General features: G+C 40.1%; 1 protein-coding gene and 1 long non-coding RNA gene across 6 annotated transcripts in view; one reads left to right on the plus strand and one right to left on the minus strand.

The window, feature by feature from the left end:
- The window catches only part of MTAP (methylthioadenosine phosphorylase), a 117,826-nt gene extending 114,275 nt beyond the window's left edge, over nucleotides 1-3,551 (minus strand). The window contains exon 1 of one of the 4 annotated variants that reach the window (XM_050761140.1): nucleotides 3,313-3,551. In XM_050761140.1, coding sequence (XP_050617097.1) covers nucleotides 3,313-3,345 — 33 coding nt within the window. In that variant the 5' untranslated portion in view covers nucleotides 3,346-3,551. The remainder of the gene's footprint in view (nucleotides 1-3,312) is intronic. The other 3 variants (XM_050761142.1, XM_050761141.1, XM_050761143.1) reach the window with 3 other exon arrangements.
- A 64-nt stretch (nucleotides 3,552-3,615) lies between these two features.
- The window catches only part of LOC126937622 (uncharacterized), a 38,810-nt gene continuing 21,727 nt past the window's right edge, over nucleotides 3,616-20,698 (plus strand). Inside the window, exons 1-3 of one of the 2 annotated variants that reach the window (XR_007719794.1) lie at nucleotides 3,616-5,112; nucleotides 7,677-7,759; nucleotides 11,465-11,592. This is a non-coding gene — a long non-coding RNA (uncharacterized LOC126937622). Of the gene's footprint in view, nucleotides 5,113-7,676; nucleotides 7,760-11,464; nucleotides 11,593-11,634; nucleotides 12,607-20,698 lie in introns of those variants that run through there. The other variant, XR_007719793.1, reaches the window with a different exon arrangement.

Here is a 20,698-nt window from a genome sequence, read left to right on the forward strand (position 1 = left end):
GGCTATTCTGTACACAACAGCCAGGGTAACCATTTTAAAATGTAAATCAAATGCCACCTGCTGCTCTTCAACAGTTTCCAAAACATTTAAAATCAAAATTCTTGATTGTGGTCTATAAGGATGGCCTTATGAGCTGCATCCACCCAATTCTCACTGTGCATCCGTAATTTCCATTCTCACTACACTGAGCTCACTGCTGCGACACCTTGGTTTTTGCTCTCCTACCCCCATCTCTCTCCTCAGGTCTTCACTTGGATCTTTATCCTTATTTTCACTATCAGCTTGTTTAAGTCCATTCAGGCTGCTATAACAAGGTATCTTAGGACTGCGTGGCTTATAAACAGCAGAAATTTCTCATAGTCTGGAGGCTTAGCAAGTCTAAGGTCACAGCAGATTCAGTGTCTGGGGAAGGCCCACGTTTTGGCTCATAGATGGTGTCCTCTCACTTAGTGGAGGGAATAAGGCAGCTCTCTAGGGCACTGATTCCATTCATGAGGGCTCCACCTTTATGACCCAATCATGCCCAAAGGCCCCATCTTCTAATACCATCACATTGGCGATTAGGTTTCAACATACAGATTTTGGAGGCAGACTACTGCATAGCTTAAAATCCACCTCCCTAGGAGTCTTTTCTGACACCCCTCACCCAATGGAATCTTACTGCTGTTTCACTTTCATGTCAGTTGGTTTTCCACCCTGACTAGAATATAAACTTGAAGAAAATAAAGGCCTTGCTTACTCAAAGATGCATCCCCAGTGTCTGGCAGGTATTCAATAAATATTTTTGAATAGGATTCCACCAGTAGATGGCTAGATTTGAAAGATTCGCCAACTATTATACTGTCAATCCAAAACTCAGTGGAATCTTTCACTTGCATGAGTTAACTGCACCTCTTAAATTGAGAATGAATTTAAGATCCATTCCCTGTTCATATCTCTATTTTAAAAAGAGAGGTACTTGGGCTGACATTAAAGGAGTACCTAGAACTGGACTGAATGTGTTACACATTACTGTATTTAAATCCAGCCACCTCTCAAAGGACCTGCCAGCGACACCAATGGGGCTCAGACACACATGTGCCTCCTACACCTCTACCTGGGTGGTGTCCAGCAGGCACTGGAGACAGCCTGCTTTCTGCTCGCACTCTGCCTCCCTCTTCAAGATGGACATTCTATCAAGTGCTCATTTTAATTGTGCATTAAGTCACAAGAAAACAGGGCAAAGAGACCACACTTCAGATTTCAGAAATGCCTCACATCTAGTTGGTGGAATGCCAGGCTCTAGGCCCAATTGTGTCCTTATCTAGGTCCAGCTGTGTAATTCTGGACACCTTAGCTGACCTTTCTGGACCTCAACTTTACACCCGCAAAAGGGATTTGTGTGGTTATACGGATGGTCTTGAAGGAACATTTTCCAGTCCCATTATTCTATAATTTGGGAATAGGATGTGGTTTTTTTTTTAACTTATTTTGCTCTGGACACTGGCACCTCACATTTTCTATACAGAATGTTGCCTTAGAAGTCTGGGGAATATGGTGCTGGCATCATGGAATCTCAACAGCAAAGCTGTCATCTGTTCTAAACTGAAGGAGAAATCAGCAGGCAGTCCTGGCACCATATGTATCTCTTAATTTTATATCCAGAAGCTTGCCAAGATAAAAAATACACATTATTCAATATTTACATCAGGTCTCTGAGAATCACACTGCCCATTCTGCACTTAAATGCACTGCATTAATTTGAAGGGAAACCGTGTGGCAGGGAGAATGCTAATCAGATTGAAGTAAGACTGTTTCAAACACCATCTCTCTATTTTTAATGGCATTCGAAGTGTATTCCTGCAAGGGTAAGGTGAAATGATACCTAACACAATAACTTAATAATTGTTGGGGAAAAGGTCACTCAAAATTAATCTCAGTTCCCCCACTTATAAGCACTACCACTTAATAAGCTTCAACCATGTGCAACATAGACAATTTAATTCTAGCTCTCCCAGCAAATTCGGCAGTAAAATTCTCAGTTTATAGATGAGCACCCAAGAGTAGTCACATACTTCACACGAGCTTCATGAAAACCATTTCTGCCTTGTTTCCGCCAAACCATGAAGGCAGGGGCGAGGCCTTCTATAAATAGTTGCTGGATGCAAGATTCTTCTCAAAATGACAAAATAAGTTTCAAAATAAGGCTGGATGTAACACCCTTCACCATTCCTCTCATTCTAAGTGGCTCATTTAAACCTGCAAGGGCTTAATAAACTAATCTGGCTGATTACACACTGACCGCAGAGATTCGCCTTCTCCCGGGAAAACTGCAGTCGAGTGTAGGGTATCGAGATGCTCTGGAGAAGATCGCAGACCTTCCTATCCCACAGGTCAAAAATTTCTAAAAATCAAACAAGTTAACTGCGTTCTTAGCCAGTATAAACTCCCTAGAAGAGGTCTTAAGTTTTAGCATCAATTTTTCTTTATGTGCTGTAATTCTCTCTCAGAATACTAACCAGGAGAGAAGTATTTAAAACCCCAGGGAAGCCAGCTGCTACTCTCAGAACTTGTGCCCTCTCCAGCACAAAGCTTCCTACCGCACAATGATTCCTTGTGTCGAGACCTCTCAGGGCCTAGGGCACAAGGAAATTGAACTCTAACTTGCAAGGCTGCAAAACAAAGCAGTTTGAAGCCAGACGCCTCCAAACGGTGCAGCCCTAAAAAGGGACGCCTGTACTTTTCGAAGAAAGTCTCAGAACCCCTACAGCATTGCGCTGCTGGGGAAAACTTCAGCACGGAGGCCTACGTTCGGAGGAAGAAGCCGGAAGCATGCAAAAGAGCAAGTAAGCAGTTCTCCCACGTGGGCCACAGGCAGCAAGCAGTCAGAGAGCGGAAGCTGGAGTCCCGCAAGGCACTAGGAGATGGTCACAGAAGCTGCAGGCGCCCGGACACCTGCTGGCTCTAGCCGGGTGTCTTTCTCGGGAGAAGAGTGGTGCTCAGGAATGGTGGCGGCCTGGGCGCAGCCTCTCCCATCCACGACACCTCTCTCTAAAGGGGTGCCTACGCCCTAAGGGCAGCGGGTGCAGATGAGCCAAAAGGTGGTGTGTGTGTGTGTGTGTGTGTGTGTGTGTGTGTCGGGGAGGGGATCATTCGCAAGCGTACCCTTTCCTCGAGCGGCAAGTGAGTCCCGAGTGCCCAGCCCCAGTCCCTCCCCGCCGCGGCAGGGGCGCGCGGGCCGGGCGTATGGCCCCGGGAGGCGCGGTACGCCGGGGCGGGGGCGAGAAGGCACCCGGCAGGGCGAACCGCTGCGGCTGGGAGGGCTCATCTCACCTTCACGGCGGTGGTGGTGGTGCCAGAGGCCATATCTGCACGGGAAAGGAAGCTGCAGTGGGCGAGCGCTCGGGACTAAGAGAACCAAAGGGACCGAAGAGCTGCAACCGTGCCCACCTCACAGAGCGGGACTGAGCAGTGCGGGGACCCGGGGCGGGCCTTGACTCCTCCTCTTCCTCCCCGGGACAGCTGGATTGGCTGCTTGTGTGGGATCTCCCCCGCCACCCCTTCCCCAAATCGAAGTTCCCGCGTTCCGCCCCTTTTGCAGACCTTTCCGGTTCTCCGGGTATTTGTCGGTTTTTTTTTTTTATCCCCAGTTGTAACTAACGGATAATGATAATAATGGAGACAATTTATCGAGCGCTGTATTGTTCCAGACTGCGTGTTTTGGACTTTAATTGGCTTACTTAACATTCACAAAAACACTGTAAGGAACAGCAGCACTCCCTGCTTGGCCCGATATTCGTGGCGCCAGAGGCCTCGGCAGCAAAATCTGGCCCGGCGGCGTTCCACAAGTTCTCGCGCAAGGGAAAATCCTCACCAAGGACGGAACTGGCCGGCCAGAGATTCTCTCAGGCAGTTAACGCGGGGCGGCTGCCGTGGCGGGGGCGTGGTTTGCACTTCCTACGGCTGCGAACCCACCGGGGGTTTGCGTATTTGCCTTGATTCCTGGAGGACACAGCTGGGATGGACTTGACCCAAGACTCAGGGATGACGAAAGGGAAATAAACAGAGTAACGTACTACTGGATAATCTTTCTGATTTACGAACTATGATTTACTTATCTTCAATGTGAGGAGCGGCTTTAAGGCGTTTGAGACCGTGCGCAACTCCCAGTCTGCTCTACCCGACTGGGGGCATTTTTAACCCTTTCTACGCCGGAGCGCTATCCAGTACACCTGGATTCAGAATCCAGACTAAGGTCTCCATCATTCAACACTAGCAGGACACACACACACACACACACACACACACACACACACACCCCACCACCACCAGCCCTATACAGGGAGAATCCCTCATGCTCAAAGCCCCCATCCCTTCCCTACTGGGATAATCCAATTTAACCTTCCTTGATGGATTAAGCGTTCTGCAACAAAACAATGGTTGACAAGGATCTTAAGGGTGGACTCTGAGATGTAGAAATGCTGCAAATTAGCCTGGAGGTGGGAGGCGGGCCGAGAAAGGGGATGCTTTCCTCTTACAGCAGCAAAACACGGAAACGAAACACAAGTACAATTTAATTCAAAATACCACTGTGTGATGTTAGCCTCATAGAACCTGTTTACTTAAACAGTATAGACTTTCGTCCTCTTATTACTATATGCTTTAGGTCTAAATTTTCTCACAATGTAAAGTTTTCTTTATTCTGTTACAATCATCTATTTCTTTTAAGTTATAAAATGCAATGGTAAAAGAGGAATGAAAGTAGAATTCGGATGCTCCTTTGAGAAACAGGAGACAGGGAGTCCTTCGTGGATGAAGACAATGTAGCTTTCTAGGGGCCTTTCTGCTGATTGCTCTATTGAGGGGCAGGAAGCCCACCACTCAGAAGTGAACCATTGAGGACACAAGGATGCCCTGGGCTTTATGGCTGCTACCTAAGTAGGGGGTTCTAACCAACTTAAGTGACTTGATATGATTAGCAAGTCCAGTTTCTACTCAGCACTGCCTCTCTGCTAAAAGTTAGACGCTATAACCAAGTTAGATCTTGTAAGCTTAAAATACCCCTAGGCATAGGAGTTGGAAACTTGGAGAGGACCAGGCTGGACTTCTGGACTTTTCTACTATAACTTGCAGGTAAGGGCTCAAGCATTTGCTCTTGAAGATGTGATGTCTGTGAAGAGGAAATTCTTCTAAAGTTTGAATTTCATATATACTTACATGTGACAAAATATTATTCTACTTTTGATATTTTTCCAACCAGTTAAGATTGTAAAAAAGCATTCTCAGTTCAAAGTTGTACAAAAACAGGTGGAGAGCTGGGTTTGGCTGAGGTCTTGGGCCATTGTTTTCTGCTCAGGGTAGTGTGCCTGAATCACATGACCCCTTGCTACCCAGACTTGGATAACCCTTGGACAGGCTTGTGAGACAGTGCTTTCTTTAGTGCAGTATCTTTGAAAAGGTAGGCGGTAATATTTTTGCCTTATTTCCAAGTTTTGGGTCATGTTTTTTCTTAACAAGTCCTAAAAAGGAAGACAAAATTTTCATTAATTTTCAATACGCAAACATTTTCAGTGGTCTCCCTTTTTGATTACTATGTCAACAAGACAAGGAGAGTCGGTCTGTCTAGGAGCATAGATTTTGCCCTGCCCTTCTGTTCTTATCCTATAAATCCCCCTCTGTTAACCTGTACCCTTGCTTTTCTGAAGATAATTATAAAGAACTAGGTCATCTTACAATAATTCTGATTATGAAACAGTATGAAGGTTTCAACAGCTTCTCCCCTTTTTGATAATCTCTCATAAATGTCTTCCCAGCTTCTAGGTCCTAGCCAACAAAGTACTGAAATGGTTATCACCAGTAGCTGACTATACTGGGTCTTGAGCAATGGTTCTTCAGTGTCCTACGGTTCCCTTTTACTAAACATGTTATTTTTGAAGTCTTCTCCAAACCATTCCAGAATCATCAAATATTCAAGAGGAAGTATTCATACAAATGCATGAAATGTATCACCTCAACCAACTGCATCAGCTTTCCCACTGAATTGTTATATTTCTGTGCCTGGCCATTGTGTCTGTCCTGGATGGGTACTACAAAATGGGCCCAAGCTGGCTGGTAACCCATCCTCATCTGGAGGTATTAAAGCTGGCAAGTTTCCATGGCCTAAGAAACTCACATAACTCCCCACTACCTTATAGATATTTGGGCCAAAATAAAAATTCTAAATAACATGGAAGTGTACTTAGAGATCCCCAATTATGTGTTAATCAGATCTTTTTACAATACACCTGTATCACAGCCACAATGAGTAGGGACATTTTGGCCACTACTTTTGACAATGGATTAGAGTCCCATCCTGGCAGCTTAGTGAAAAAACTAAAATTCTATTAGCAAGCAGCCACTCTAGATTTAGCAGAACATTGTTGAAAAAAATATCTGGGGGAACAATAAGTAAACTAATTGTAATAATGATGGTAAGACATTTTAAAAATTATTGCATCTTCAAATTCTCAGCCGGGCAAGCCTATGTCAGCGTGAGAAGCCAAAGATGTCTGAACTGGTATAAATTCAGGTTCAAAATTCACAACATCACCATTGTGTACAGTGTGGTCATTGGGAAGAAAAAAACCCCAAAGAGACTCAATGCCCTTAATAAAATTGTGTCCAGAGAAACTTCTCCACAGGCAATTATCAGAATAATCAACTTCTCTTTACCCCACCCAAGAAGGAAAAAAAAATGTACTGAAAAGAAAATAGTGGCTAGTGTTTATTAAGATAAGAAGCAAAAGATGTGCAAGTATGTACCAGGCCAGTCCTAAGGTAACATTCTGAAAAAAATTGAATATAATTGCAGAATATAATTTTGTCTGCAATCCAAGTTCTCTTAACACTCTTGATTGTAAATAACTGAACAAATTCTTGATCTAAAAAATATAGCTATGTGTCTTTACTCTGACTCTACAGTATAGACCATGATGCCACATAAACATTAACATTTTAGTAACTAGAGACTTAGATGTTTTTGTCATAGAAAGCCTAACTAATTGAACCTTTCTAAATTTCTTATAGGTTAGTACGTGACTATTACTCTAAAATTTTAAGGAAATAAGAACAAAAAGAAAAGTGTTCCATTCTCCCATTATCATAATGATAAACAAAATAAGTAGTATGTCACAGGTGAAGAAAATATTACTGAAATCTGATTTTAAAAAATGCATTTATTGCAGGTACTTTATAGAGGGAATTACAAGTGATATAGTAGCTTTCTCAAAAAATATTTACGTCACATTTTAGGTGGCAAGTCCTTATAATGACCTTTAATGAAAGTGGAAATTATAAAGTGTAACCTGGCATCTGTGTTTTTGGTTGAGGAAAGAACCCCATGCTTTAAAATGAGATAAGCAGGGTCAGTTTTGACAGTCTGCTTTAAAGTTGGTTTGCTCCAGATAGTTGGAATTTCCCATATGTTTCTTGTTGCAATAGAATCAAGTTCTCCTTCAGTTTTCTTTATTCATTCCTTCTATTTGAAGTCCCTTTTACCCTAGAAATAGCCTTCATTGCAAGTCACCTTGTCTTGTTTTCAAAGTTCACTTCAAATTGTATCTCCCCTATCATTTCTGAAACTCTACTGAAGATGACTTAAGTTGCATATAATTTGGATTTTTTGAAGTAAAATCTCACCAGTTTTTCACTTTTCTTAGATTAATTCTGCACATTAAAAGCATATTCAGATCAACAGAATGGCCATCTACCCTGGAATCCCAGGATCTTCACATCCTATAAGGTAGGTATTATTATTTCTATTAAGGATAAGCAAAGTGCAAGATTAAGCCCTGAACCCTGTACCTCCCTCAGTGAAAGAGAGAGTATGTTCAATCTTGCTCTAAAGAGATATGATTCTCAGCTTCTGTGCTATTTATAGAAAAGGGCCAAAAAGTAATAGATACCCAGATGTATTTTAATGTCACAGATGCAACATAATCTCTCCTTAGCATGTCAGGATCTAAGCTACGATGAGAGACCCATATAATGAGCTCTTATGTGACCCACTGCTCTTTATTCCACTTTAAAAACTTAAGGCACACCTGTATACAGTGAAAAACATTAAAATGTAGGAAATAAATCTAAGAGCGTTGCTTTTCTTCTCTGCCAAATCCATATGCCGTCTGTACATACAATCCTAAAAACAAATCGGGAACAAAGTCATGTTTGTCTTCTGAGCATCTTCAATAGCAACAACAAAACAGCTAATACTTATTAAGAGCCACATATTCTTCATTTAATCCTCACAGCTATTAATGTGGTTGCTATTATAATTTCCATTTTACAGAGGAGGGGAGAGAGATAAGTTGAATTGCTATAACTTCATCTTTTCTGCTTATTTGCCTCTCCCCAAAGCTTCCTTGTCTGTTTGGAATCTTCAGGACTTCCCTCTCTCTAGCCCATCAAAATGTCAATCCAACCTGTCAAACCTGTTAAGTTGCCAAAATCAGCTTAAAATGTTACCTCACCCAGGGGTTTATGAATTTTACACTATTAAGCCTTAAACTGAGATAATAAAATTCTAGGTCAGATGTGATGTTTGAGAAAGGACAAGTGTAGGTTTTATTATCACTATCATTGCATGAGGAACATGAGGCTCAGAGCATTTAAGAAGTCTTCTCCAATTTATGTAACTAAAGTAATTGAGATTCAGCCCTGAATCTGTCCTAATTGCAAAGTCTGAACTCTTGATTAATTATTATTTTTTCCAGTGTTGAGATTCAGAAAACAACACCCCAAAAATGAAGGCCTCAGAAGCAGCCTCAAAAGCAAGAGTTTTTCTCTGACCTTCTCCTGCCTGTCTTTCACTCCCATTCTCCCCCTGATGCTACCATAGAAACTAGAATCCTTCTTCCCCAAGGTGGATAATAGAAACCAGAAGACTTTTTCCCTAAAGCCAGCCATAAAACTTAAACATATTTCTCTAACCTTCCCTCTGCCTTTCTGTGTAAAAGATAAGAACCAAAAAATATGCAAATATGGCCATGAAGAAATTATCTGACCTATCTTGTTTGGCTGTGGGTTATAAGACCCCCATTCCAGAGAGAGACCTGCCCCACACCCATTAGGAAGGAATGCTACGCAGAGAGGCCGAGAAGAATCTAGACAGACAGCTTTGCTGGGTTTCCCTACTCAGTCTGTTAGCAGTATGTCATCCCCTTTTTGTCCAATCATATTTCTACGTGGCTGTCCATACTTTGTTGAACCTGTGAAAGAAGTATAAATCATTTAGCCAAGGGAAAAAATGAGTAAGCCAAGGGAAAAGCCAAGCCAGGAACTATGTTAGGAAAACCTGCTTCCCATTTTATTCCTGGATAAGATAGCTACAAATATAAGAAGCTACATACCTCCCTCACAGTTTGCCCAAGGAAATTCGTTGTGGACGAAAGACAGGCAGAACTCAAAGTCATCCCTCTGAGGCTCACCTGAGACAACTGCATATCTGATTGCTTCCTCTGCCCTATTGTTTATGTAAAAATGCAAATTCATTGAACCAGACTAAATTGTGTATGCAGTGGAAGGCTGATCATGGACCTGAGGCTGTGTCACTGGCGCATCCTTAACCTTGGGCAAAATAATCTTTTGAAATTGACTGAGACCTGTCTCAGATATTTTGGGTTAACAAAGCTAATCATAAAAATGGAAAATTTTCCCTGCATCTTTGGGTCTTCATTCTGAAGGCTCCCGTGTGAAATTTTTATGCCTTTTCTCCAACGGGAAAATTTCTCTACACTGTCATGTGCTGGTCCTTAAACTTAGTGCTAAGAGAGAAAGATGTATGATCTATATACTCTCTGAGCCCTTAATAAACTCCTGATCTGGTGAGAGGAGTCAGAAAGAGAAGTCAAATATTATAAAACAACGTGATAAGGGTGAGGTTAGATATTGTGAAAACACAGAGCTGGGCACCTTTTAGAGTTTTCCTGGAGAAAGTGAGCCTTAAGGGATGAACTAAGAAATTAGAGAGGTGAGGGGTGTGTGTGTGTGTTGCTGGCGGGGAAGTTGGATATGAAGGAAATTGAAGTGTAGGAGACAGGCATTTAGATAATTAATCATGTGGTCCATTAATATTAAGAAAAATAAATTTGATTAGATTTGATTATTAGGAAGTAGTTAGTGACCTTTATCCTGAGCGAAAACAAGCATTTGTTTCAGATCCAGAAAAATAGTATGAAGGAAATGCCAAAGCCAATGAGATGCCATTAAAATGACTTTAGAGTTGTGACCTCTTGGAAACATTAAAAGCAACCCATGATGTTGGTGGTGGTGACTTGTATCTACCCAAATCAGGCAATAAAGAAAGTGAGAAAGAATCACAAAATCACTTCGATGGTATAAACTTGAGGTCCCTGGTTGATGCAACAGTTATAAAAAACCTCAGAGGTCCCCTTGCAACACAGATGGAATCACTGAGGAAGCAGATCACTCTCAGGACCTGTATCTGGTCTCGCTCACATCTCTGACCTACATAGCCATATTGTGAGCATAAACACTTGACCACAAAGCTCTGCTCATCCAAATTATAAATGATTCCCTACACTTGGATCAGGAAGGAGTGACCATCAGCCTGGTTTGGCTGGGATAGTCCTGGTTTATACCTATTGAAGATCAATTAACAAGTTTTAATTATTTTTTGTGTTTCCCTTTTCCCTCTCAAATATGTCCCAGTTTAGAAAATAAATTTTATGCTCACTCTAGGTAAGTGCTTTTCCACCATAGGATGGTTTTGAATTAAATATAGAAATGTAGAAATAAAGCCAACATAGCATTAATACATTTGTGCTAAATTTAAGGAAAAACTCTGTTTCTTATTTAAAACTTTATACAGTATATAAAATACATAGAATTTCAGAGGTTATCCTCATAAGTCCAGTTGAATGTGCAATTGATTTTAAGTATGATTTTAAGCCAAAAGGCAAAAATAATTTGACAAAGTTTCTGTATATTATCAGATTATATAAGATACTTTGATTTGTTATATTTCCTGAGTATAAATAATTTTACTTCAAGCATTATCTGAGTTCTTGGAAACATTTTGTTTATAGGTATTATAAATTTGTCATGTCAGATATTTGAAATGCTTAAAAATTAAAGTCAAATTTTTGAAAAACTATTTAAAATATTTAATTGAATATAATTAAAGTACTGAGGAAAATTATTCTGTTCTATATAGAAATGTTAATCCAAAAATAGCTAATACAGTAATCAATAAAAAAGTGAAGGTGATATTTCTCATTGTACTCAACTTGTAAACAGGATAACAAGATTTGTAAGTTGAACAGAAATGCTTAAGGAAGACTTGTTTTTAAATTTTCTGACTTTTAATATAATTTAAAACCCAAATAGCTTTTAAATACTTCACACACAGAGCTCTCACCCTTATTTTACCCTGGACTTTTTTTTTTCAAATATCCAATACAAAACTCACATGGACTATTGCCTCAAGAACGAAACTCCGGCAAATTGGAGAGAGGGTGAGCAGCCTGTGGATGAGGAAAATAAACAACAAACCTGTCCTTCATAAAGTCTGGATGAAGAGGGAGGAGATACTGGGAGATGAACAGCAGAGGATAGGTAATCAATGGGGTTTTTTTTTTTTTTTTTTTCTTTTACTAGTGAGAGAGTTTTGAGTATGTTTGTAAGCAGGTGAAAAGAAGTTCACATGGAAGACACTAAGAAAGATATAGCTAATGGCACAAGATCCCAGAGGAATGGGATCAGAAGCTCTGACCGAAATCATAGTCCTCTATTAGAATGGAGACATGGGGCTGGAAGAAAGGAGGTAAGAATGGGGCCTCTAGATAATGTAAGAATAGATGCTGTGAACCTAAGGAAGACCACTCTTGATGGTATCATTTTCTCAATAAAATAAGAGATAAGGGTTGCATAATGAGTTTGAGAAAAGATGACAAAGATTTGACCATATGAGAAATAGGGACCATGAATTAGAAATGGTACCAATCTGCAAGGGCGTATAATTTTTTTCTCACAGCCCCTCAATCTTGTCTGATCAGATAGGACCTCAAGGAATTGAGGATGTTGGGGAGGTATGAGTTTATCTTATCAATCAAAGAAATCCAGCCCCTGTGGGGAACAATGAAGCCATGAAGGACCTGGATGATGGATGAAGGTGGAGGATCAAGGGGGTGGAGGATCAAGGGACTGGAGGGCTTAAAGGTGTCTAAGAGCCATGAGGGTAGGGTGAAGGAATGTGAAAGAGGGAAGGAGAGGAGGTCCTGGAGGGAAATATCAGAGCTCAAGGTTTTAGAAGAGTAGTAAGTTCTAAAGGTTATGGCAAGATCCAAGAAGTGAGCAATTGAATTAGTCAGATAGGGTGAAAGGGGGAAGGTGTTTTTTTGTTTTTGTTTTTTTGTTTTTTGTTTTTTTAAATCTCTGTGTATGTATTGTCTACATTCATATTGCATCTCCTGGAACTGTGGCAGATAGGACTTGGGGTAAGGGCAAGACCATGATACAAGGTCTAGCTGTTGGAGGGACTGGTAAATCAAAGCTACAGGGATGATCAGAGGATGGTAGAGCTAGATGGAAGAGACCGCCTTCTAAGAGATTTGTTTTTCTAGAGGCCATGGAAGCAAACCAACCTGGAGTTGGCAATGAGAAACCAGGAGAATGCTACCCTTCATCACAGTCCTCTAGTATGTAGGGAATGGAAGAATATCAACTTCCTTAAGAGAAAGCTGTGGAGTAAAAGGATAGACTAGATTTTAGTAAAAGAAAAGAGATGGAAAGGGTGACTTAAAATAGGGGTGAAGTGGTACAGAGGCTTGCTAATTACTAAACTAGCACTTCATAAGAATGTAATGGGAAATGATTTGTAAAGTACTGAGGGAAAGTGGAAGCGGCGTTTTTGCTTACTGTATTTTTCTTAATTTATTGTTAATTGACAAATAATTGTATATACTCAGGTGTGATGTAATAATATATATGAACATATATGCACATTGTAGAATAATTACATCAAAGTGACATATTTTCTACCTCAGATACTTAGCATTTCTTTATGTAAGAACATTTAAAATCTCTTTTAGCAATTTTGAAATATATAAAACATTATTCTTAATTATAGTCACCATGCTGTGCAATAGATCACAGACTTATTTCTTCTGTGTTAACTGAAACTTTGTGCCCTTTGATCAACATCTTCCCTTTCCCCATCCAAATAATCACTACCTCCAAATCCCCAGCCTCTGGTAGGCACCATTCTTCTACTCTCTACATCTGTGAGTTTGACTTTTTTAGATTCCATGTATAAGTAAGATCATGCAGTACAGTATTTGTGTTTCTCTGCCTGGCCTATTCCACTTAGGCATAATTTTCTCCCAGTTCATCCTCATTGTCACAAAGGGCAGAATTTCTTTCTTTTTCTAAAGGTTGAATAATATTCAATGTGTATCATCTTTATCCATTCATTCATAATGGACACATTGCTTTCATATCTTGGCTGTTATGAATAAGGCTTCAATAAACATGGAAGTGCACATATCTCCTTTACATACTCATTTCATTTTCTTTGGGTATATGCCCAGAAGTGGAATTTCTGGATCATATGGTAATTGTATTTTTATTTGTTTGAGGAAACTTTGTACTGTTTTCTGAAGTGGTTGTACTAATTTACCTTCCTACCAACTGTGTACAAGGGTTCCCTTTTCTCCGCATTCCCCTCCAACACTTGTTCTCTTTCATCTTTTTGATAATAGCTATTCTAATAGACATGATTTGATATCTCATTGTGATTTTAATTTGCATTTCCCTGATGATTGATGATGTTGAATAGTTTTTCATGTATCTGCTGGCCATTTGTCTTCTTTTGAGAAATGTCAGCTTTGGTCCTTTGCCCATTTTTAAAAATCAGGTTATTTGTTTTCTTGCCACTGAATTGTTTTAGTTCCTTATATATTTTGCATATTAGGTCCTTATCAGAAGTAAGGTTTGCAAATATTTTATCCCAATTCATGGGTTGTTTCTTTATTATTTATTTTGCTGTCCAGAAGCTTTTTCTGTTTGATACAGTCCCATTTGTCTATTTTTTCTTTTATTGCCTACGCTTTTCAGGGTGTATCCAAGAAACCATCGTCCAGACCAGTGTCACAGGGCTTTTCCTCTATGTTTTCTTTTATAAATTTTACAGTTTTGGGCTTTACATTTAAATCTGCAATCTATTTTGAGTTGATTTTTGTATATGGAGTGAGATGAGGGTGTAATTTCATTCTTCTGTGGGTGAATATCCAGTTTTTCCAACACCACTTACTGGAGAGACTGTCATTGTACCTATTGTTTGTTCTTGACATCTTTGTCAAAACTAAATTGACCACAAATACGAGTTTATTTCTGGAATTTCTGTTGTGTTCCACTGTTCTATATGTCTCTTTCTATGCCAATACCATTCTAGGATTTTTAAATTCTTGTTTTTACTTTTCTTTTTAGTTGGCACAAAATAATTTTATGTATTGTGGGATACAGCAATAGTTTGGTACATGTATATCATGTTGTTTGGGAAAAACTCTTAAACCATTTTTCCTGTGCTCTCACACCATAACAATCGCACAGGAGACTTCTGTGATCCCAAAATATGTGCTTATTTTCCCCCTCCAGCAAGCAAGCAGTCAATTTTGCAGCAGGACCCAACTGGGTGTCCTCTAATTTAATTCCAACTATCTGCCCAGATATAGCATCAGATCCCACAGGTTAGGAGCTTACTCCCACAAGACTATCCCCTCCTTCCCCCCAGTTGCAAGTCCGGGCTTCTGGAACTTCGGACTGACAGGCTTCAAGTTGGGGTTCCCATGACCCCTTCTTTGGGTTCGATTAATTTGCTAAAGTGGCTCACAGCACTCAGGGAAACAAGTTTACTGATTTATTACAAAGGGTATTTGAAAGGATATGAATAAACATCCAGATAAAGAGATACATAAAGTGAGGCCTAGAAGGGTCCTGAGCACAGGAGCTTCTGTTCCCATGCAGCTGGGGTGCACCACTTTCCTGGCACGTAGATGAGCTCTTCTTCACTCCATATCATGGAGATAATGGCAGTCCTGTTGTACTGGTGATTGTTTCAGGTGGCTAGATTGATGAGTAGTCATGGAGTATTGGTGATCATCTAAGAAGCTTCTTATCCAACCGTGAAAATCTCTCTTGCTGGCTAATGGAGCAGAGGTGTGCGAAGGGAAATATGATGTTGCTGAGGGCTTCCTAGAGCTTCCCAAAGGTCATGTACCGGATACAAAATTTTATCCTAGACCATCTGACAATAATTGCCACAATTAAATTAAAGCATTAGACACAAATCTTGCTCGTAAAGTAATATATTCCCATTAACCTCATTTATCTCTTTATTTAAAAGTGTTGGCCGGGCGTGGTGGCTCCCGCCTATAATCCCAACACTTTGGGAGGCCGAGGCAGGTGGATCACCTGAGGTTGGGAGTTCGAGACCAACCTGACCAACATGGAGAAACCCCGTCTCTACTAAAAAATACAAAAATTAGCTGGGTGTGGTGGCACATGCTGGTTATCCGAGCTACTCAGGAGGCTGAGGCAGGAGAATCGCTTGAACACGGGAGGCAGAGGTTGCGGTGAACCGAGACTGGGTCATTGCACTCCAGCCTGAGCAGCAAGAGTGAAATTCCCTCTCAAAAAAATAAAAAGTGTTACATTTATAATGCACTTAAAGAGGAAGCAACAAGTTGTCTGTTCTGTGTGTCATGAGTGGATTATGTCATGTTCACTGAGCCAGCGCCCCCTCTCCTTCCTCCCCTCTCTCCCCTTCGCCTTCTACCCTCTTTTCCTCTCTTCCTCAGGTTGCTTATAAGGCCAGCCATCATAGATTTGGTACAACTGAACTGAGAAACTCAAAGGACACTTAAAAACAGATTTCAGTTTAACTTTGTCTTGAGATTCTTCCTTTTTCTTTCCTTGTCATGTTGGTCACAATTTGATATCCAGTTATCTCAAATAGAGCGTAATTCATAGATTCATGATATAGTTATGTTCATTAGATGAATGAATAAGTGAATGAATGAATGAATGAAGAACACATTATTATGTTTTTAGTTTTAGCAAAAGAGAAAGTTCAGAAATACTAAGGAATCTGAACACCAGGGGGCATCAAAAGTTTGCTTTTTTTTTTTTTCTCAAATCTGCCGTTTAAAATAGTCTAAAGCTTGAGTCATATTGGCTTCATAAGAGAAAACACGAGAGAGAAAGGTGGAAGAGGAAGAGAGAAGTTATAACTTAAAGGTTAATTCTAAAGTGGTAAGTGTACTCTACTGCAGTTTACTTAACTTACTTCTAGAGCAGTGCATGTGGTTTTTCTCATACAGTTATACACCATTGACCAGCAGATGACACCACTTCTTATGACCAGCAGATGGCACCACTTGACCTCATGGGTCAAGGAATATAGTGTAGGACCAGATTTTGGAGGATAAAAAAACTATATATAGGGGATGAAATCTTTCACAAACTTTCTGTACAAAAACTACTAAAGTAAAATAAATATTAAGTAGAGGATTAAGTCCTCCAGGTCTCAAATACCTTAATTTTTAAAAGGTAGAATTTTAACCAGAGGTATATTGTTCATTTTAAAACAAAGTAATAACTAAAATGTTTTTAAATGTCAAGTTTAAGCCTCAGGAAAGGTGAGCTGTAATTGATAGAAATAATTTGGATTTCACTGTGTACTTTTAGAATATTCCTTTATCAGATTTTTCAATGACCAATTAATTCACAGATATTAGCCAAAAGAAAGACAGTTGCACACAGACACAATACTGTTGGATTACTGATTAATAGCACTAAATGATTTCCTCCATTGTCCTTGGCTGTATAATTTAAGTGTCAACAGAGTACTTCAGGTTCTCTTATGTACTATCAGTTATTTACCTTTTCTCAACATTTAACTACTTTAGTTGGATACTTCTAATCAGATAAAAACCGCAGCAATGTCCGTAGAGTACCTGTAGTGCAAAGGAAAATGCAGACCCACTGGTTTTTGAGAGTGACAGCACTTGACCCAAAACTTTAAACATGCTTGTGAAACTTCCATGTGGGTGAAGGAGCAGAGACCAGACTAGCACTTAGTTTCTTTTTAGATCTTCCATGCCTTAGTCATGCAGATAAGTAGTAACTGCTTGAATAGGAATAAAAAGCATTCCGTTGGATTTCTGTGTATAATGAAAAGTCCCCGTCTTCGGCTCTTTGATTTCCCACATGAAGCTCAGCTTGGATATTACTATAATAACAAAGAGCACTAGAAAAAACAAAAGGGCATATTTGCTTAAATTGCTGTTTGCATCAAAAGAAACTGCCTAATGGGGTTATCACTGGGTCAGACTGCACTCTGTTTTCACCAACGCTGAATCAAGACCAGATGAATTCAGGAGGGCTGGGTGGGAACAGAGTCTTTAAGCACCAGTATTTTAATAAAATTCTTCTTGGCAAAGCTATCTGTGAGCCCTTCTATTTTGTTAGCAACGGAAAGATACGTAAGAAAGAGATTGGAAATACTGAAGTGATCAACTAGTAGGAAATGACCCTTAGGTTTAATTTTATTTCCAAAAAACAACACTGTGCCATATATATGAGAGAAAACATCGTCTAGACCCATACTCTCTGACTCTACACTATTTGGTGTTGAAGCTTATGACACTCTGCTTCAGTTCCTTCATCTGTAAAATTAGGGTAATTATCCAGGGTTTGTGTGAGAATTCAAGTTAATACCTGTAAAGCACTTGGAACATGGTAAGCACTGAATGCGTTAATTATGATGATGATGATGATGGTATACTAGCTACTGCATGAGGTGCTGAGAATACAGAGATTGAAAAGATACCATCTCTGCCTTTGGGGAACTTAGAGTCTTTTAGGAGGAATCAAGAAAATAAATAAGAGCAAAATGTTATAGATATAATAAGGAGGTTATATAGAGTTTTGGGATAGGGGGTGACAAGGGAGGGTATGGTGAGTTTGGCCTGGGTAGGGGTGAGGGATGCCTTGAAGAAAGGTCCTTCAGCGGAACTGTGCAATATGTATTTGCAGGCAAGAAAAGGGAACAAGGAAGGACTTTTGGACATGTGGTGAAGGCAGGGCTGGGCAACACATGTTGAAGGGCACCAAAGTAGGAACCAGTGTGATACATTCAAAGAACTGCCATTCTTGGAATATGATCAGAGCACAGGGTGTGAGTATAAGGGGTCAGAGTGAAAGATGAAGCCCTTCGGGTGGACATAAGTCAAAGTCCAGCATTGGAAACAGGAATCCAGGGGTTAATTTGGAAATTAGATGAGGTTTGTTTGGCTCATTCATTATTTATTTATTTATTAGAGACAAGTTCTCACTGTATTACCCAGGGGGACCTCAAACTCCTGAGCTCTGGGAATCTTCCTACGTAAACCTCCCAGGTAGCTGGAATTACAGACATATGCCACCCTGTGTGGCTAGTGTTTCTTAAAAATAAGCTGTAAACATTTACAACTTAGAACCTCCACGTGAAAAAAATAGGAATTTCCAAGCTTTCTAGAAAATTTGGAGTGTCTTGCAATATCATTCTCTAATTCCAACACAGTATCAGTGGATGACCTGCGCACTGCCCAGTTTGTCCCTGGCCTCTTCCTCTCACATTCAGTCCCAGCCTTGCCTCTAATCCCGTGAGCACTGGTGTTTCTGACCTTTACATAGCACCCTAAAGACTTCTGATTTTATTCTACAGGGCATGCAGAGCATTGAAATGTTTTAAGCAGGAGGTTCTACTGTAATCTGACTTACGTTTTTGTGTGGAGGAGGGATTGAAGGACAAGATGCTAAATTGTTTTCATCTTTTAACAAAAGTTCTATCATAAGCAATGACACATATGAGGGCAATTGAGTATCATTGGATTTTACTATTAAATTTCTTTAGAAAATAGAATCTGTTCTTTGAAAATTGGAATCTTTAATCTTCTTATGGAAGACTGACCAATCTTCTAGTCAACCCTGTATTCTTTTTATTTTCAAGAGTAAGCAAAAGATCTAAAATTTTAAGAGGAAAGCCCCATCCTTCTCTGGCAGCTCCTTTAAGGATCAACAGATAGTCCTCTTGGAACTGATAATGAAATATAATCCAATCTTAACATACCTGGAAAAGGGCTAAAGGGAATGCATACGTTTCAATAGGGGAGGAACTGGTACAAAACAATAGTTAGCAAGAGGCAACAAAGAATTTCTGGCAGAGTGGGTTTTGCTATCTAAAACTTGCTTTTTCTAATAGAGACAACCTCTCATCTCCAGATACTCCATGACTTTCCGGAAGAAAGGCATATAACTTAAATTGAAGTGATAGATGAAATAAACCCGTGGCTTTTTTGGCTTTTGGGTCAGGCCCCTGTGAAGTTAGCAAAGGCAGCAGAAGCAGCTATGCTTGCATCAGAATGCAGAATGATGCCCATCCTCAGGAATCATTTCACACCCACTTCCTTTCCCATCCATGGAGTAAGGGGACAGGGAAGTCAATTATGAGAAGGGGGATGAACTAATCCTATACTCATTCTCTGGCTTTCTGTAAAAACACTGGTTGGTTTTTAGCAGGAAAGTTATGCTGGTTATATTAGTCAGGATTCTCTAAAAAAACAACTAGTAGGATGTGTGTGTGCATGTGTCAAGTGTATGTCACATATACATACATATGTATGTGTGTAAGTATGTCACACGCATGTACTTATATACATATGCATGTATATATTTATATCTATATAGTTGTAGGAGCTAAGTCTGAAATTGTGGGGCAGGTTTACAGTCTGGAGATTCCAGGAAGAGTTGATGCTGCAGTCTTGAGTCTGAAGACAGTCTGGTGGCAGAATTCCTGCTTTCTTAGGAGACCTCAGTCTTTTTTCTTAAGCCTTCAATTGATTGGATGAGGCCCACTTACGTAATAGATGGTAATCTGCTTTATTCAATCTACTGATGTAAATGTTAATCGCGTCTAAAAAGAACCTTTGCAACAACATCTAGACTGGTGTTTGACCAAAGTACTGGTCAAACTAAAGTACTGTCATAGCCTAGCCAAGATGACACATAAAATTAATGACCACATTGGGGTCCAGACTGGTCTGCATGATTTAGGCTGGAGAGGAGAGGAAGACCCTGCTACTGAGCTATGCCCATCTCTGAGAAACCAAATTTTATCTTGCACGTTATATCTGATACTCATTGAACAAACATGGAAAAACCTGCTATGTGCAAAGTTCTTTGCCAATTATTCTCTGCTTTTAGGAGGTCTTTTGCTGTTGTAAATTGGAGGAAGAGTACAGATGCAGACAGACACTCTGGGAAGCAACTTAGTATGGTGGAAAGGCACTGGGTTGTAGAGACAAGAGTACCGGTTTTGGCTGTGTGACTTTGTGCAAGTTTTCACACTTCTACACTCATTGGTGATTCCATTTTATCAAGATCTGCAAACTGTCTAAGCCTTATATTTATCTGTAAAACCATCATCAACATCATCATCAGCAGCAGCAGCATTGCCCCAGGATTTAATGGAATAAAACATGTAACAATTTCTGATATATTACAAGTCACCAACAATAGTTCTTTGTCTTCCTTCTCTATCACATTGCTAAGTAAAAAGGGGTGTGAGAAACTATGATGAGGGGCAGAGTGAGGGAAATGGCACCAGGCATGATGTTGCAGC

The sequence above is a fragment of the Macaca thibetana genome, chromosome 15 (assembly GCF_024542745.1).
Source record: "Macaca thibetana thibetana isolate TM-01 chromosome 15, ASM2454274v1, whole genome shotgun sequence".
Taxonomy (NCBI): domain Eukaryota; kingdom Metazoa; phylum Chordata; class Mammalia; order Primates; family Cercopithecidae; genus Macaca; species Macaca thibetana.